A 19,720-nucleotide genomic window follows, 5' to 3' on the forward strand; every position below is an offset into this window, starting at 1 on the left:
TGCGGGACACAACTAAAACTAATTTTCATTTGGAATGAAAGAAAAAGCCCTCCACACCTCTCTGGATATGCTTCAGTTTCCATATCCTCATCGTGATTGCGGCAAGGAACATAGGAAAAATAGCATCAGTGGCACAGAGATTACACCAGCAGCAAACAAAGAAGTCAGTCCTCCGAATCCTAAGATCAAGTATTCGGCTAAAGAAGGCTGGAGTCTTCAGGATATCCTGAGGAATATCTTATGCATCACAAAAGTGCAACCATGCAGCTTCGGATTGGGTCTTATTAATAAGTTTAGCAGCTTTTGCAATCTTCTCTTTTATTTAAACTGTAATTATAGAATTGATCGCACTTATGGAAAAGGCCAATGACAGAATGTATGTGCATCTTGGGTCTGGTCCGATATTCAAATTCAATCAATAAACTTCAACATGCATGACACATTTATACACATTTCTGCTCTGGCCGAATGTTTAATAAGTAATTTTACTGTGAACAAAATTCAATTAATCAACTTCAGTACCAACGATGCATCTTTACAAGACTGTCTCATGGAAACTGGGTTTGAGGTAAGGTGGGGGATGGGTGGGTTGGTTGACTACCCACCTGAAAATGAAAGCCGGCAATATTAATCATGCTGAATATTTGAAGTTCCAAATAAGTATATTTGACACACAATCACCAAATTCTTGTTTTCAATTGATATGGTTTCTCAGAAATAAGAGAAGCGTAAGTTCGGGTCAAAATTGCAAAGTACAAAACTAATCTTTGAGGAAGGAAGAAAATTCAGTTATAAACTCATGAATGAAGTTATATCAACATAGCTACCTGCTTCAACATTGAGTTTACAATCAGAAGCAAGATAAACTTGTAAAGGAACAACATAATGATATGTGAATATGTCAAAGAAATCTGGAAGAATAATGCGTACAAGGACGGCATGAGATAGGATCTCTTTGGCATGGATAGCTCAAGATGTCCTAGCTTTCTGTTTTTCCAGAATTAGCTTCTGATAGCAAAGATTCAAGTTCTCCTTTCCGATACAGCTTAATAGTATCTACACCCACAGAAAAAAAAGTAATCCAACTCATTCCACAAGTTTTCATATTCCAGTAATTATGATATGTTCTTCTATCTTTCAACAGTAATAATGCACAGATTGCCAGGAATATCTACAAACTTACACGAAAAACTACTCTAGTGTTCATCAACTATACTGCATTCTCTTCATTAATTTGGCACAACTATTGTAGAACATAAACTGCCAACAAGTAACCTATAAGAGCCTGTTGCTAATAACTACAGTTCTTAAACAAGGGCCACAATGTTGTACTTATACTAATAGGTTATAAAGTTGGGAATCAAGTCAAATAATAATAATCTTCGAGGAATGAATGCAAACAGCAATATTTTATCTCTGCAAATTTATGGTGAAAGCATAAGACCGGTCAGAGAATGTACCTGTACAGCCACCAATGTGTTTGGCCCCTGATCATAAAGAAAAACTCGTTTATTAGAAGTGCTTTACAGAAACCAGAAATAAAAATCAGCAGTAAATGCCAATAGAATTTGAAAACAGGCAACCCTCTTGATTCAGAGGCAGTATGCTAACTGTAAATCTATGCAAACAATTTCTTTTTACAAGCCAAGCAGTTGTTTTATTTTTTGGTTCCAGGGGTTTAATTCATTCAAACATATTGTCTTAAAAAGATGAAATATATCCAAATACTTATGGTACTCTTCAAGAACTGAAAATTTCGCATATAAATAAGCTATTGTTCATTATTACGTAGAGGGACATCGTCCCTGAGTTTTGAAGGTCATGATTGGCCCAAAGGGTTGGCTCTAGATGCGTTTTATTTTTTATGAAGGTTGTCTTGTCTCTAGATGGATTTTCTCAGTCATCAAAGAAAACTATATGCTCATTACGTATAGAATTATATATTCTCAGGAATCTCCCACAAAAGGATAGACAAGCTACAACAATCTGTTGTCATATTCCAAACACTTGTACAGATCAACAACTCTACAATACCACATTTCTTACCAATGAACACATTGGGAACTGTATGTTGTCCAGTAAGCCTTTCCAGCACTTTCTGCAGCTGTGGTCCTTGGGGACCTGAAACAAGTTAGAGATAACATCAATAGGTTTGTATATGACTAGAGCACGAAATGTCACAGTTGCAACTTAGATAACCTTTGTTAATAGTAAATAATTCCGAATGCAGATAAATCAAATGAACTAATAAGACTTCTTTTGAACTGTGCACACGCTTTATATAAATCTTTTAGATTTCCTTTTACACCAATTTCTCCTCTTCTTTTGGGCAGTCTGTGGTAGTAGAAGAATATATAAAGGTCAGCATGCACTTACGGTTAACTAACAATATGAGAAACAACACAATTTTGGAACTTTTCCTCTTTGTTCGATGACAGTTCTACTGGCAACACAAGGTTGCGTGTTGCCACCCTCATCTGTAGATAGCAATTTAGTCCCATTAATAACGACAGAATTTAGGGCCACCATCTGCTAGTATTTAAGACCTTGTGAAAGGAACAATACACTAAAATATATACAAGTAAATCATTTACGACCGCTTCCAACTGAACTTTGTCAAATTCCTCAAACAGAGTTACTGGTGTGGATGAAACTACTCTATGCAAGATGGAGAGGTGCTTACTTGCATTTGGTTTTATGAAGTTGCACACTTCACAATCAAAACTGAAGGGAAGCTGATAACAAGGGAACCTCAAGCTTTCATTACTGACCATCATGAGGCCAACTAGATTACCAGACGGATATCACAACAAAGTTATGATTGATATACTCGTGAGGTTCTAAGCACTAGCTGCCACATTTATACTTCATACTGTAATTAGGATTCAACTTCCAAGGTGAAGTTACTTCTCTATACAAAGTGGACACCAGTCTTGGCAAATGTCTTTAAGTTTCAGGCCTAGTTAAACAGCAAATAGTCTAGACAATGCGAATGCAAGCTCCGCTCTCATATACTTAAATGCCATTAGCCACCAACCATTCTCGTTCATAAAGTCAAAACAACCATATGAACTAGTGTTACTACACAAAGCATCTAATTCCATAATAAGAATTTTCATCTAACTCATGATCTCCAAATAATTGTCTCAAATACCCAGAAATTCCACTAACTCGACCAATAAGCACATTGGTCAAAACCTTGTTGTGTGATGGAAATTCTTCTCCCACATTTGAGGAATGAGGTGGATGTGGTAGAGATGAGCAACCAGAACCATAATTTTGCATTACAAAAAGTTTGCAACCAGCATTCCAGTTGTTTAACTACATTGATTTTGCAGAAGATTAGCCATCTGCTTACCTAATATCAACTTTCTTATTTATCAGGAACTTGAACTCAAGTGCTCAACTGTATGTATCCAACTCATTAATCATCTTAGATTCAGATACATAGCTGCATATAAGCTTTGCTTCAGATTCACAACAATCAAACTAAATTTGTCTACGTAATACATTTATAAAGATCACCTTCTAAATTCACGACAGCATACCAGTGTAATCCTAAAAGTGAGGTCTAGTGAGGGTAGCATGTACACAAACCTTACCCCCCTACCATCGGCTAGAAGTACAAATCTTCCACCCCCCACCCCACCCCACCAATCGGCTAGAAGTATAATCAAAGCAGGACTGAAAGGAAAATATCGGCAGAAAAATAGAAAGACAAAAGAGCAAGATATACCCAAACACTAAATAATGCTACTAAATAAGGAGCAGAAAAAGAGGAGACGCTCTACCCTAATCCGCGACCTCCAAACCTTCTCAATTCACGTTAAGCAAAAATACGAATATATGATTCCCACACAAAGTAAACACCTTTTCTTCAGTGTCAATTCGCAAAAACTAAAGCTCGAAACGAAGATGCTGTAAAGCAAAGTAACAGTTTTTGACTTTGGAGAAACTCACCCATTTCGTCCAATTCAATAACAAGAGGATCTACACCAAGTCTCTTGAACAAAACCTTCACCTCGGTTGAGTACCTTTTATAACAAAAACAAACAATCCCACTTCAAAATCCCAAAAAATCAAACAACCCCACTTCAAAATTCAGTCATAAAAAGTAGACAATTAGGCATAGAATTCAATTTACAACAAAAACAAAGAGCCCCACTTCAAAATTCACTCATAGTAAGTGAACAATTAGGCATAAAATTCAATTTACAACAAAAAACAAAGAACCCCACTTCAAAATTCACTCAGCAAGTTAAAGGTTTTTCATAGAATTCCATTTATGACAAAAACAAAGAACCCCACTTCAAAATTCAGTCATAGTAAGTGAACAACTAGGCATAAAATTCAATTTACAACAAAAACAAAGAACCCCACTACAAAATTTACTCATAGCAAGTGAATAGTTTTTCATAGAATTCCATTTATAACAAAAACAAAGAACCCCACTTCAAAATTAGCTCAAAGAAATTAAAAATTAGGCAAAAAGATTCCATTTTTCAAACTAAAAGATTACTTTATAATAAGATACTAATTGCACAACTTACGAACACCAACTTTTGGAGTAAACAACAACTGGATTTTCAGTAATAGTCTTCTTCACACTCTCCTCCAATCGGGACCCGAATGAACCCGACATAGCTCGAGTCTGAACCCGACCCGTTTTCCTAGGTCCATTGTTTTCTATTCTTGACCCAAATTTGTGCAAATTGATTCTTCGAAAACTGCAATTGTGATGCAAAAGCATTTGAGTTCCAGTTCCAGGGAAATAGGAATTGGAGACGGAAAAAATGCTCAAGTTATTTGTCAAATTCGAAGTGGCTGCCATTCTTTTTGAGGAATTTTTGTTCAGTTTAATTTCTTTCTCGCGATTTCTCTTCTTGTGTCTATAGTTTGGTAAATTCATAAGAGTCCGCTTTTAATCTAACTTTTCTGCTAATTAAGCTAAAGATTAGTTTAATCTCTAATATATTATGGATCTAATCTGATAAGTACATGGATTATAGTTTAAAAAGGAAACAAGCTTTATAACCTAAAATTTAAAATTTGAATTGAAAATGTGAGTATAATATAAATAATTCATCTACGTGTATTTAAATGTTTAATTAAAGTAGAATAGTGCTAAATGGCTACAAAAATTTAGCCTAAATTTGACCATCCTTTTCAATTGTATTGTAAATAAGAAAGAAGAATATATTTAACTTTTAAAGTAAAAGGATAAAAATGTCTAAAAGTTAAATAGTTAATAGTGTGAACAGAACTTTTTCCTTGTAACAAAAAAAATTATGACTAAAAAGACTTTTTCTAATTAAAATTAATTCGAACTTCAAAATGAAATTTACTTCCACGTTTGAGGGATTGTTCATGTGGCTCTTTAATTGAAAGTTAGGTATCAACCTTTTTCAGAAATTTAGTGTTGCCTCATTCTCATTTGCATTAACGATTTAACCCCAAATTTAGTGTTGCTTCATTTGCATTAACAAATTTAGTGTTGCCTCATTTGCATTAACGATTTACGGGTTAAAGTTGTGAAAATGATAGAGTTAGTAAGGCTACATACATTATAAGACACCGGCATATCGAAAGCTTTATATTTTAACTGCTTTTTATTTTTCACTTTACATTATCATAATAATAATAGTAAAACTATGCTTTAAAGACACCAAACTACAAAAGTTGGAATGGGTATCTATGAATGCAAATTCAGGTTTAACAATTTCATGAAGTGTGAATTTTAATTCAAAACATTTTATTTAATAAAATTATTCTAAAGTGGGTTGGCCCAAAGATCAAAAGTCAGTGGGCTGCAGTGACAGCTGAACTATGGAGGCCACAAGTACATGGGCCTCAAGCAGTCCAGGCCCAGCTGCTGGCAGAGCATTTCCAGATTATATCGTGAAATTTGACGGGGCAGTTTCTTTGATATCGCCATTTAATCTTATATTCATCTTTTTTAAGAAAAAAAAAAAAAAATTAACGTGCAGCAACTTTTAGACATGTGGTGTATGAAGTTAGATAGTATGAGTGATTTATTTATGCACCAATTACGCCTGAACTCGAGGCAAAAATTGTTGGATTAGTTTAGTCATTTTTGCCGGTCATCATTTTTACTTAAACTCCAACCATATGCATGTGCATGACTTTGAGGCACAAATGACTCTACTTCAACGATATATAATTGAAGTTCGAGTAAAAAATACTAAATAAAATAAAAATAACTAAATCACAGTCATACATTACGTGCAAATTTCTAACTAAAAGTACTAAAATGTAATAGAAACTTCTTGCTCTAGGTGTAAAAAATGGACCACTCATGAAATGGGAATTTCAACCACTCTTCATTGATAAATGATAACAACGTTTCTGGCTATTGTTGACATTCTTATCAGTGGCGGATCCACCAGAGGTTCATCCGAACCCCCTTCGACGAAAAATTATACTATTTTTACATGGTCAAAAATATTTTTATGTATACTAGTCCGTATGTTTACTTCTTAACCCCCTCAATGAAAATCCTGATTCCGCCACTGATTTTTACATAGGTTAGTTTTGTTCTGTGGATGAGAAATTTTTTGAAAAGGTCCTTCCAGAGATCAACATATCTCTAACTCCCTTGGTTCTAGTTTAAGTGGCATTATTTGATTTGAAATAAAGTTTAAGAAAGAATTTTTTTTTTTTTTTTTTTAATTTGTAATCTAAAATACTAATTGATTACCTGTATGGATGTAAATGTTTTCATTAAGAGTTAATTAAAGGGGAATTTTGAGGTTGAATTATTCGTAGTTATGAAAAGGTCACACATAGATTGAGACAAAGATAGTAAAAAAGTTCATTTCAGTTCTATGAAAGATATACATACTTTATTCCTATCTCAACTATGTGATTTTGATTTTCTATAAATGTCGGCACAACATAAGAATTATCATTCATATCTAGTAACTCATGCGTTAGTAAATTTTGAATACTAGATATGATCTTATTGACTAGTGAGTAGGTGATGTGGATAAGGTTCGTTGACAAGATGAAAAAGTTGAATCACTATAGCATCATTAAAAGACAAAAACATATTCATGCTCGATATTTAGATGACATCAGACAAAATCAACATATATAATTACGTATAAATTATGAAATATAGTATTAATCATGGTTAATAGATAAAAATAACTCATATAAAAAATGCATGTTCTGTATTTATTGATTTAATGAAGATACCAAGTTCATGTAAAAACCCCACCCCCTCAAGCAGATTGTTCTCATATATATAAAGTAAACATTGTACATAAAACAAGTTGGTGTCGTGGTGTAGTTGGTTATCACGTCAGTCTAACACACTGAAGGTCTCCGGTTCGAGTCCGGGCGACGCCATCCTTAATCGTTTTTTCAATAATGTTTTTTCCTATATTATACTGACCGCATCGATACCTGGTTCGGGGGTTCATCCTAACCTATACATGGTTAAATCTTTTTTTATGTATATATAGTTATATTGAATCCCCTTTAGCTAGTTCGTGTGCTTACTTTTTTCAATTTTGAACCTCTTAATAAAAATTTTGGCTCCACCACTGCCTCTATCTTAGATGTGAGATAGAGAGGTCGGCTTATTCTGATCCTTTGGTTAACTCTTATTAGTTACTGATATTGATTATTAACGGAGTTTTGTTTGAAAGACAGTTAACGGAGTACTAGATAAAATAAATGTTTTTATAACTTTGATTTTCCCAGCTTCTTTTGAGCTGTGGGTGCTTCTATAATGTGATAATGTGATTTGCAAAAATTATTTAAATGTAAGAATTTTCATTAGTGTCCATGTGTTGATGCATTTTTTATGCATATTATGATTAGAGCTGAGGGTCAATCTCTAATATAATCAGAATCACATCAATAATGATGATAAATAAAGCCTATAATCAGAATCAGATCAATAATCATGAGAAATGAAGGAATTATTATGTTGAAAATAAGAACTAAGCAAGGGACCATTTACATAATTATTTTGAATTCATGAACAGATCAAGAGTGGTGATCTTTTTTCCATTTTTCACCAATAATGTGTATGCTAGGCTGTTAAAAATGATGACTATGTTGCTATCAGAACTCTCATATGACTTGAGAAACAGCACATTCTTTCTGCAGTACTACGTGTTCTTTCAATGTCATTTTAAAGTACACAAATAATGGAAATTGAAGTGTCATTTTCCCATTAAAAATTTTATTTTGGTTAACTAGGAAGTCAATATTTTCTTAAAAAAAAAATACGATCAGTGAATCCCTTTCGTCAAAAAATTATAATGTGCAAATATGATAAACTACTTCTCTTGTACATTAATCATTGAAAAATTGCTTTAGTTCGTCGATTCAAATATATATATATATATATATATATATATATATATATTTTTATTTATTTTATTTTTTATTTTTTTTATTATTTTTTATTTTTTTTGAATTTCCTTGTTAGAATTTCTGAATTTCGAGTTTGGTAATGCTTGGAGTATGTATTTGCAGGCTTTATTAAAGCAGTACTTAATTTGTCATGAAAGATCAACATTCAACAGGAAACTTAGTACTAGAATTTTATGAAAGAGTAGCAATAATAAAGGAACATCTTTGTCATTGTAATAAATATTAATTGTACAAATTTGTACAATGAAAAGTTAATACAAACAAAAAAAAAAAATTATGGAAGAAAAAAAGAGAAACGCCTCTTCATCCTCTAGTAATATGCCCAAACTGTAGCAAAACTTGAGCTTTTTTTTTTTCGTTGTTGTTGGAGAGGGCTAATCTCTGTATATACTATCTTCTGCTGTATTCCTTTTGTATATATTTTTACACAATTATTTTGTACATCTCTTTTCTTTAATCCCCCCCCTAATTATAAAAAAAATGAAGGTATTTTTTTTTTTTTCGATTTGTGGTTCGGCCGTTCTTTAAACCCTGCACATAACAGGAGATTTAGTGCAACTGACTGCACACCTTTTATTAATATATGATTCAGTTGGATTAAAAAGTTGAGATGCATCTTCTATGTGTTGGAACCTTTTGCTTTTTTTGTTTGAGATCTTCTTTGTATACTTTGCCAATATCTTGTGCAATTTTTATAGCATCAGCAGAAGCACCAGCTAGCCCTCTTTTTGTAAATCCAATTGCATATAGGCCTGAGTTTCCTTTCCAATTATTTGGAAATGGTGTTTTTGGAAAGCCATTCTTGGAGAAAAATTCACTTTCCTGTATCACATAACAAAAAATAACATTAGGCCACAACATTTTAAGAAAGTCTGAGCAACATAGCGAGTGAAAAGAGTTCACTCTGTCGGTCGGTGTACATAACTTAAACTCATTTGAAACTTCCAAGACTGTCAATGTTGTTGAAAAGAGTTCTAGAAGGATTGAGACATTGTCTCACCTGTAGCCAGTAAGGAACATTGCTGCAGTAACCAGTAGCAAGAACAACAGAATCAATTTCTAGTTTTTCACCCGTGACAAGTTCAACGGTGCCACATGAAAACTTCTTGATTCCTGGGACAACCTTAACTTGTCCAGATCTAATTTTTTCCAAGGCACCAATATCAAGAACTGGTGTTTTCCCTTGTTTGTTCTTGAGTTCCAATGGTCCTAGTGATGGCCTTTTTAGTCCATAATTCTCAATGTTTCCCAATATAAACCATGCAAGAACAAGTAGAATCTTGTCAACTAGCCATATAGGCAACCATTTCATCATAAACATAGCTAGCTCAAATGTTGATTTCCCAAAAATTTCTCTTGGCAAAACATGTACCTGGAGAAGAAAAAAACATTAGTAAAGTGGAACTCTTAATCATCAAATTTAAATTCTGAATACGTCTCTGTATAGCTTGCTTACCGAGCTACGACAAACCATTGATGGTTGAGCACCATGATTTGAAAGATCAAGAGAAACTTCCATACCAGAATTTCCACATCCAACAACAACAACTTTCTTTCCATGATATTTTCCCCCTGACTTATAATCACAAGCATGAATCACTTCACCTCCAAAATCTTTCAATCCTTCAATATCAGGGACAACTCTCTCAGCATTTTCGCCCGTGGCTACGACAAGCCACTGGCAAATGTACTCGACTTCAGAGCCGTTTGGTGAACCAGTTTTCACCCTCCAAACACTGCAAGTTTCGTCGTATTTAGCTGACTGAACACACTCGTTGAACTGCGGTTTAATGTCAAAGTGTTTGGCATACAGTTCCAGGTATTCTATGAATTGTCTCTTTGTTGGATACTCAGGGTAGTGATTTGGAAATGGGAGTTTTGGTAATTGGCAGAACTTTTTGGGTAGGTGGAGCTTTAAACGATCGTAAGTTCGCTTTTGCCATAATGATGCAATGCAGTCAGATCTTTCTATAACGACAAACGGAACTCCTTGTTCTCTTAAACAAGCTCCTACTGCTAGCCCTGATGGACCGGCACCAACGATCACGGGGCCATTTACCCAAACACATCTACGGGAAATTAAATCTTGTTCTGACGAAAAGGTAAACATTTTTTCCTTTGTTAGTTTAAAACGAACTGGAGTGACAAAAGACTGAATGAAACTGAGAACTTTGTTGTGAAGAGAGAATAGAAGAGTTGATGAAATTTGTTTGTTGAAGAGAGAGGGGGTATAGAAGGGCTTTATATAGAAGTTTTAAAATTTTTATTCTGTGAAAGGTGCATGTGACAGAAGATGCAAAGTTAATGCTTTTGAAATGTCATTCTCAAATCATAAGCTATCATCATCTGCCTACTAATTATTTTTATTTTATATTAGTTAATTAATGTTACTAAAATAGTACATTTCCATTTTTTATATTGGGGATTAGCTCCTGGTTTTATTCCTTTTGTTTACCTCTTTTTTTGGGTTGCATAGATTTTAGAGTTAGTATGATTTTACTAGTCTTTTATTCACTGTCCACAACCGTGGCTCATTCGAATCCTATGAATTCAAAAATTACATTGTATACTTAAGGTAATTAAAAATTATTTTTGTGTTTGTATAATAGATGTTAAGTTCGTAAAAATTCTGACTTAGTCGTTAAAGACAACCATCCAAATATAATAAAATAGAATGCATACAAAATATTCAGATAGGTAAGCTTAACTTTTTCCATATTCTTAATTTAATTACACCCTGTAAGTACGTAGCAACATTTAATGTTTCATATGATGGTAATTCGGTGACAGAAAGTTAATGATAGTGGCAGTAATTAGGTGAGTGTACAAATTAATGATGGTTAGTGTATTGTACAGACAGTAAGAATCAGCTCCCTTGCTTCCAATCAAGGGGAAATGAATAATTTTCATCGTACTGAAATTACCATGTACATATGAGATTAAAATAATTTTTTATGTACGTACACTAAATATTAATTTTTTTTTAAGTAAAAATTTTAACTCACCATCTAAATAGAACAGAATGACTACAAAATATTCATATATGAGAGCTTAATTTTCTGCCCATTCTTTTTAATTTCATATATAGTATTAGTTACATATGATGGTAATTAGGTGACAGAAACTTAATGATAGTAAACAACTATATGAGTGTACAAATTTAATGTAGGTTACAGTATATAGTACAATAAGCAGCTAGCCACTTAATTCCCACCTAGACTTTACTCGTCCACTGACCACTATTTTACATCACTTTTAATATATTAAGAAAAAATAATTATTTTTCTCATATTTTACTCTTAACGTTATCTACTTATTCTTCAAAGCATTTTTCAAGACCTATTACGTAGTAAACAATAATTAATATTCGTATTCCGACAGAATACTCGCATCAATTATTATATCTAAAGAGGCGTGAAAAGTGTAAAGTAAATAGGAGATTAGGAGGAAGTAAGCTCCCTTGCTTCCTATGAAGGAGAAATGCATAATATTTGTCGTACTGAAAATAACTAAACATGCTTCTTAGTTTTTCTTCCAACTAGAAAAATTTAAGATAATAAATGATTAGACTGGTCCTACTGAAGATCACACAAAAATCTTTAAATGCTTACGTGGCAATTAGGATGCTGACTAGGATAATAAACCACAGGGAATACCACGTGGATAGGGTGTTGAACAGTTGATTTTATCTTCACCCAATCTCTATCTTTAATGGACCCTCTGGTCCCAACATGAAGGATTAGAAGAAGAAGAAGTAGACTGTATTAGGAGGTCCATTTGAGGTTGTGACTATTGGACCCAGAAAAGAAAAGCCCATACCTTGCCAGCTGAAAAACCCTTGGTGGTTCCATGCCACGCTGGTGCCATATGTTGACCCCTCTGATTTATTTCGGAGTCGGTTACTTCAATGATGGAATCAGAATTTAAAGTCTAATGGCATATTACGCAGATACATACATTACTTTGGTTTCTACTCGCGACTAAATCGCTCCAACTTTGACGATACACGTCTAGACACCATAATTGAATCTCCGATCCATTGTGTCTTGCAGATACTTGACGAATTTTGGAGGTGTCTAGATGGTCATTTGTAAGTAGGAGTATTCGATTGATAGTTTGACACACTACAGAGATGAGTTGCGGTGTACAAATAATCATTTTGTAAGTTAATTAAAGTGTTCAAGTGACAGTAAAGCCGCCCATTAAGGGGGTAAGCTCCCAATAAAAAGTGGCAGTAAAGCCGCCCATTAAGGGGGTAAGCTCCCAATAAAAATTTCTCTGTACCCAGGGCTCGAATCCAAGGTCTCTGATTAAGGATGAAACAGTCCCACCTCTGCACCACAACTCATGTTGGTGAGACAAAAATGATATTACACCTATAATACTAATAGGATTACGGTATGAAAATTATATAATACGTATTATCTATGAAAATTATATAAATATTATTTTTACTGGAAATGAAATCTAACTAAACTGCGTAAAATAATATGAATTTTGTGAGTATTTTGTTTTCTAATCTCGATAATGAAATAATCTCTAGCTCTCAGAGCACTACAATTGAATGAAACCACGAGATCATCAACGCTCTGCCCTTTTTGAAATACCATTTAAAATAATATTTAAGAATCATGATAAAAGATTTTTGATTCCCCAAAAATATCAAACAAGTTGGGAATGTAGTAGGTATTATCATCAGATCTATTTCCGTCATATATGTGAGTTGCGATGAAATAGCTGAGATTTTTTCGCCCTTAATTTAAGGGTTTCCGATTTCAAGCCTACGGAATAATAAAATCATGTTGTGAGCGTTGCCCGCAGAAGCCGGTCATGCAATGATCCCCAAATATAAAATTGAATCGATACCAATCTGAATACCAAACACCTAGTAGAAAACCAAAAAAGATCTACTTCGTCACCCTAGATCTCTAGGCCAAACATGAAAAGACGTTGCCCATTCTTTGTAATTAATTAAGTTTATCCCAAGAATTAGAGAGAATCAGATTTTGTACATCAAACAAATCACTCTCAACAAACCTTATCTCAAGAAATTAACTCTAGTAATCATGTTCAGCATATGCTTGTAGTGCTATTTAAATGAAACATTTACTGTCTAAACCCTACAATGCTCTTAATTAGCTCACAGAAGCATCATTACTAGTTTTAATTAGAACTAGCTTAGTACCTAGCTATATTTAATGGAAATTTATCTAATAAACCATTTGTACGTTGAGGCTCTTACTTGCGTGCTATTGTTGGTTACTTAATAGATTCGCATAACGGTGATAAAATTAGCTTATGAAATATGATTTGCTCAACCTGCTTAAGTTTAAGCAGATATTAATTAACGCATCCTAATTCAAATTACAGGCTGCAACTCGCTTGTATGAAGCCATAATGCTATGAGTAGTAATTTTCTATCAATAATATGACGGTAATTTTGACCAACTCAAACTCAATCTCTTTGTATTCTTTCAAACAGGAGCAAAGACTTGCATACTGAATCAAGAATGTCATTATAGACTACCATGTAAATTTATATATTACATGTAAATAATATATTTATAACTTAGATTAAAAACATTATATTATAGTAGTATAGACTATAGCTTATAATACTCCATGTTGCAGAAAGGAAAAATAAAAAGATTTTGGAATAAGCAGTAGCATCATTCTTCCAACTCAGCTTTGGCCAGTGGCCAAATCCCAAAAAGCCAAAATGATATGGTAGCTACTAAGTAATAAAAACAAAGGCCTATATATATAAGGAATTATAAAAAGAGTGAAAAGAAGATATAGAGATAAATTATAGTGATGGGATATGTGTTAATAATATAATATTCCCATTTTCCCACCAGCTAATTTGGCCAGCTTGTGTGTTGATGATGTGGTGGAATGTTATATTTTATTTTGATAACAATTAACAACAACAACAACACAACATATCCAGTATGTTCCCACAAAGAGGGATCTGAGAAGAGTAAAGTATACGCAGATCATATTACTACCTTCGATGAAGTAGAGCGGTTATTTCCGATAGACCCCCGACTTAAAACAGATAACAAATATGACAAAAAACATAGAAGCAAACAATACACAAGGGGTGACATATACACCGCTAGATAATAAAGAAGCATAATAGACATCATCAAAACAAGACACCCACGAAGTAATATTATACATTTGCTATACAAAATCACACATCACCAAAACACCATGAACAAGAGTATTCTTTCCTACTAATTCGAACGTACTCCTACCAACTCGCCCTCTACCCTAGTCTGCATCTTCCTCACATACCTATCAAGGGTCATACATGTCTTTATTTTGCTAAAGTGAAAAAAAAAAAGTTTAGTCATTTATTTTTCGTGCTCCTTTATTTGTTTAGTCTTTTTTTTTTTGGTGAACATACGAAGCTTATATTATAAAAGCACATCTACAAGGATGTATCTTATGGCAGTACCATTGTACAAACACTGGCAGCAGCAGTAGTTGTCCCTCTGAAACTTGTATTTACATCGTGATAACTATTAGCATTAGTATTATACAATAGTTGGTTGACAGTAGACACTCTAACGGTCCGACGTGATAATTCTCCATTTCTATCAGTCCGCAAAATATCCAAAATGAACGATGAAGGATCCCACAACAACCTAGTACTAGTAGTAATAGCTATATTTATTCTAGTCAGTGCATCTGCTATCTTATTCTGCTTTCTGTAAACGTGCTTCAATGATGGATTATGTATCCTACGCATTAGAAGAAAGCTGCAGTGAAAACATAATTTAAAATTTTCCTCAGATGAGCTATTTAGGAGAGATACAAGCTGATAACATTCCACATTTATTTTCAAATTTGTATAATTTGTTTAGTCATTATAACATCCATAGTTTTGAACTCTATAAATAAAAGTTATTATGACTAAAATCATTATAGTAAGACGGGGTAAAACCAATTTTTCTAGTTTCTATTGGCTTTCAGGGGTTAGAATCAAATTCTAATGGTATTTTTCGATAATTTCATTATTTAATTTTGTTGTGATTAGAACATCGTTTCTATTGAATATATAACTAAATTATAATAAAAATTCATTTTTTTCTCAATAATTTAAGTTCTTAAACGAGAACGTAACATAATTTTAATCAAACAAATATGACTGTGAACTCTCTAACAGCTTAAATTTTTCGATGACTCCGTATGGGCATGGCAAAGCAAGATACGAAGGTTGTGAAGAAAATCTTTAGTGGTATTCGGTGACTAATTAATTAATTAATAACTTAATAATGAAAAAGGATGATAGTATTATAGGAAAAAAAAAAAGGATGATAGTATTATACAATTTCAAAAGTTTACTTTTTGATGAAATCTATAATTAGTGACTTTCAATTACGCGTAAAGTTGGAGAAAGATAGTAAAGCTCATGATTAGCATATTACTGGCAAATTAAAGTACCAAGGGCTTTGGTGGCTTTTATTTTTCTACTATACTATAAGTTATAGTAATAACATAATACAGTACAGTACACTATGCTTATTTTTTTATTTTTTTTAAAAAAAGAAATTCTTTGTCATTCGGTGATTGATATTTAGGCTCAATTAAATTTACATACTCGCGTTCCTTCGTTAAAACGATTTGAAATTTAAATACGAGATCTTTAAGGATGAAAATACTCATCATGCATGCACTTCATCACGATCCTTGTTGGTCGTGCAAGCTTAGCCACCAGCTCGCTAATTCTTCGTTGGAGTTTCGTCATATTTTTCACTTTATTCGAACTGTCGTAACGAATATTTAATTTGAAATAATATTTGTTCTTGAATGTACTTAAATAAAGTTTCAAAAGTCAAAAGTATGCTTGAAATACAACTTTAAATTGAATTTAAATTTTTTTATGATCCAACTACTTTTCAAATAAAATGCTAAATTATTCCTAAAAAAAATGAATTGTTTTTATGCCCAAACGGGTCATTTTCGGCAGAAAGTTGAATGAATTAAGTATTATCTTATTCTTCTAGCTAAGAATATGAGATTTTTGCAATATGCGACTGATTATATTACTAATTAAAGTATTGTACTTTTATATAATTTAAAATAAAAAAGGCAGTTATTTGGAATTTGCACCTTCCCTAACTACATTTATTAATAATATATAAAATCCTTTTTGTATTTGAAAGTTCCACGTAAAAGCTACAACTCGATATGTAGATAAGAATGCAGCTAAAGTACTTATTTAGAAAAATTAAGTAAATAATTAATGGTACTTTAATTTGTACATCTGGCTTCTTTGTGAGTATAATGATATTTTTAGAAAGATATAATTAATAACTAATGTATTTTTGTTGCCATCATTGGTATATTCTAGGGAGAAGTTTAAGAAAATAGCAAGTGCACACGAACCTATCAATTACTCCTATATCTACAAATTTATTTGTAATTACTTGATTTGATTATGTGAAAAATGTCATTTAATCTGATAATGTATAGAAGTTAAACTCGATAATTGATAGTTCTAAATTGTAATTATCGTCTCAACATCATTAGCATTTAAGTAATCCTACAAATAAAGGCTTTCTTAATCTAATTAGCCATGATTATATAATTAATAATTAATCTCTCTCTCTCTCCCTCACTCTCTCCTTACTCCACCTTAATTTCATTATTTTTTGGCCACTAATTTATTTTAGCAAATCCTACTCATCACTGGAAAAACCAATATTGTTCCAAGAATAATTCAGCGCTGGAACCCATTTATTTACTAGTAATGACAAATAATATTAGGTATTTCAATCATTTGGTGACAAAAAAACAAATTAAATACTGTTCATTATGTGTATGAAGTGAATACTGAATACTTTAGGTAATTGCCAAACACTAGCGTGTACGGATCTGAAGTGGTTCAGTTGGGCAAATATATTATGTCATAGAAATACACTAATAAATAGTCGAAGGGGGTCATAGGACCCTCGCAAAGTTGAGCCTTATTTCAACAAATTTCGCTAAAATTTAGATATATTTCTGACTCTTTTCTCAAAATTAATCGAACCAAATTGATATCCACAAGGAAGAAACACTGAGATGATCAATTTTAAAAATTCTAATTTTGATCTTACAAAATAAAATGACAAAAAAGTTAATGTGATATAAATATTCATAATAACCAACTGAACCATACTATTAACACTATGGTGTATATGATAATATGATAAAATACTACTTGAAAAGTTCAAATTATAGAAATATCCAATAGGTAAATATAATAGACATAATATACACTGTTATTTTGGTCATCAATATTTGGTAGCGAAAATGGAATAGTCATCAGAGAGAGTGGAGGAAAGAGGTGTATCACAGTTCACATGGCATCATGAGCATTGAGAACCTTTTGAAGAATAAAGGAAAATTAAAAATTAAATAAATAAATAATTAAATAAAATCGATAAATATGTGTTGGAATGATAAGTATTTTTCTTAATCTTAACTGAAGTCGATCTGGTGATCTCAATGTTAGCCTTACAGTTACTGAATACGAAGACATGCGTCTTTGTTGTATTCGATTTAGTCATAACGCAATGTGAATACTAGATATCGCATGGAAAAACTAAATAATGAAAAGGAAAAAAATGAAATTAAAAGTGAAGAAATCATGAGAAAATCTAGAATTAAGGGTACATTATAAATTTGAAAGATTCTGAGAATCCACATTTATTGAAACGTTTATTGTGGCATGATCTAGTGTGACTCACTAAATCCTTCATCAATGATTTTATTAATATTATATGATGGAATATTTGCTTGCATGTGTTTGAATTTTTGAGAATATGACTTGTGAACTCGATATATAAATCATTATCTCAGTAACAATAATTAACTAGAATTTTAAAGAAGATTATTCATAATTACAAAATTCATTATAAATTATGTTCCGGAAAATGTTTACTTCAAAAAGATTATAAATTCAGATAATTTTCAGTAGTTACTGTGTTAACATTAAGCTTGAGAGATGCACTCTTATAATTTCCTTCTATCTCCATCAATTTAAGAAATTGAAACAGCAAAAAATAATTTTTTACTTTTACTTAGAACAATCCTATTAATATTTATAATCATATGCCTCCATAGCTACTAAAATATTAGTCTTATTTAACATAACTACAAAAAAGTAAAAAAAAATAAGTGACGGGCTACTTCTGCCTCTAAACAACAAAATTAATTATTGATACCATTTAACGATGACTATGGATGGATGGATGATTGAATAATTCTATTAACTATGGACTACTTAATGATAAATTAGTGATAAGTTATTAACTAATTTATGTTTTTTTTTTTTATAGTGATATATGAATGTATTTTCGTATACTGATATATGATAATGATGACATTTTTTTTTTAAATCCCAGTTGCTTGGTGAATCACATGGTAGAGAACGTGAATTAGTCTATAAATTAATGATTACTATGATATACGGGGTGGGTAAATTAATTAATTTGGTAGTACTATTTTCGTTGGTTAGATTAATAAGGTAGGTCAACAATAAAATTAATGAAGGGGACTAGCATTAATCCATAGAAATTGAATGTGGGGAGGCCCCATTTAATTTCATTCCTCATCATTTAGTACTGGATTCCAAAATAGTTGCCATATTTTATTTTTTGAGAATCAATTGAATTAAATTTTAATATTAAATTAATTAATTTTATCTTTTAAAATTAAAATTTAGCTATTAAAAAACTATAGAAAAAATACTATAAGTTGTAATTTTTCTCATATAATATGATTAAAAAATATATATCTTAAATGTTCGTCAAAATTCATATCGTTTGACTCTCGAATAAAAAATTGCGATAAGTATTTTGAAGCGAAGAAAATATTATATATTTCGAGATAGATCATTATCAAGAAATAATTATTGTGGATTAATTATCTAAACAGATAGGAGTACTATATTTTTCGAAGCAACATTGCACCATGTCATGATGGCAGAATCCTAGCCTTACATGTATATCACTAATGTTAGTATTAAACTATTTTTTAATCAATGTAATATTATTTAAATATAATTAGGTGATTGATATACCAACTAACACATAAGTTAATTGACCAAGCATTCTCTTTAACCTAGGTGCCACCACTTTTATCCACTAATTAAAAGTTTGTCCAAGATTATACAATAATATTGTATTAACTATATCATATGGATTATGCAGTATCAATTTTTCAATTGCACTTTTGAATGTTTTTTTTTTTCTCATCCGGTGTCCGGTACCCACATTAAAGCCCGACTAATCCGGATTCGTGTCGGGTAGGGCCC

General features: G+C 32.1%; 2 protein-coding genes and 1 non-coding gene across 3 annotated transcripts; 1 reads left to right on the top strand and 2 right to left on the bottom strand.

Annotated features, from left to right (window-relative positions):
- Positions 1-677: 677 nt before the first annotated feature.
- LOC107875315 (monothiol glutaredoxin-S10) lies at positions 678-5,154 on the bottom strand. Its single transcript, XM_016721979.2, has 5 exons — positions 4,551-5,154; positions 3,961-4,034; positions 2,047-2,121; positions 1,461-1,487; positions 678-1,056 (listed from the first exon to the last, which is right to left on the bottom strand). Exons 1-5 carry the CDS (start codon positions 4,907-4,909, stop codon positions 980-982), a joined length of 612 nt encoding a protein of 203 aa, XP_016577465.1. The 5' UTR covers positions 4,910-5,154; the 3' UTR covers positions 678-979.
- Positions 5,155-7,297: 2,143 nt separating this feature from the next.
- Positions 7,298-7,371, top strand: TRNAV-AAC. The gene has a single exon. It is a non-coding gene; the product is annotated as a tRNA-Val (tRNA).
- A 1,353-nt stretch (positions 7,372-8,724) lies between these two features.
- Positions 8,725-10,618, bottom strand: LOC107874575 (probable indole-3-pyruvate monooxygenase YUCCA9). Its single transcript, XM_016721339.2, has 3 exons — positions 9,866-10,618; positions 9,410-9,781; positions 8,725-9,231 (listed from the first exon to the last, which is right to left on the bottom strand). Exons 1-3 carry the CDS (start codon positions 10,517-10,519, stop codon positions 9,007-9,009), a joined length of 1,251 nt encoding a protein of 416 aa, XP_016576825.1. The 5' UTR covers positions 10,520-10,618; the 3' UTR covers positions 8,725-9,006.
- Positions 10,619-19,720: the final 9,102 nt, after the last annotated feature.

The sequence above is a fragment of the Capsicum annuum genome, chromosome 6 (assembly GCF_002878395.1).
Source record: "Capsicum annuum cultivar UCD-10X-F1 chromosome 6, UCD10Xv1.1, whole genome shotgun sequence".
Lineage (NCBI taxonomy): Eukaryota > Viridiplantae > Streptophyta > Magnoliopsida > Solanales > Solanaceae > Capsicum > Capsicum annuum.

Bases quoted from the DNA above. Each gene is read 5' to 3' on its own strand.
- LOC107875315 (XM_016721979.2), bottom strand. From the start codon at position 4,909: ATGAATTTACCAAACTATAGACACAAGAAGAGAAATCGCGAGAAAGAA. The intron at 4,035-4,550 runs GTAAGTTGTGCA...TTGTTATAAAAG, and splicing joins TACTCCAAAAGTTGGTGTTC to GTACTCAACCGAGGTGAAGG. The intron at 1,488-2,046 runs GTAAGAAATGTG...CTTTATGATCAG, and splicing joins AGTTCCCAATGTGTTCATTG to GGGCCAAACACATTGGTGGC.
- LOC107874575 (XM_016721339.2), bottom strand. From the start codon at position 10,519: ATGTTTACCTTTTCGTCAGAACAAGATTTAATTTCCCGTAGATGTGTT. The intron at 9,782-9,865 runs GTAAGCAAGCTA...TTTCTTCTCCAG, and splicing joins CAATGGTTTGTCGTAGCTCG to GTACATGTTTTGCCAAGAGA. The intron at 9,232-9,409 runs GTGAGACAATGT...TATGTGATACAG, and splicing joins ATGTTCCTTACTGGCTACAG to GAAAGTGAATTTTTCTCCAA.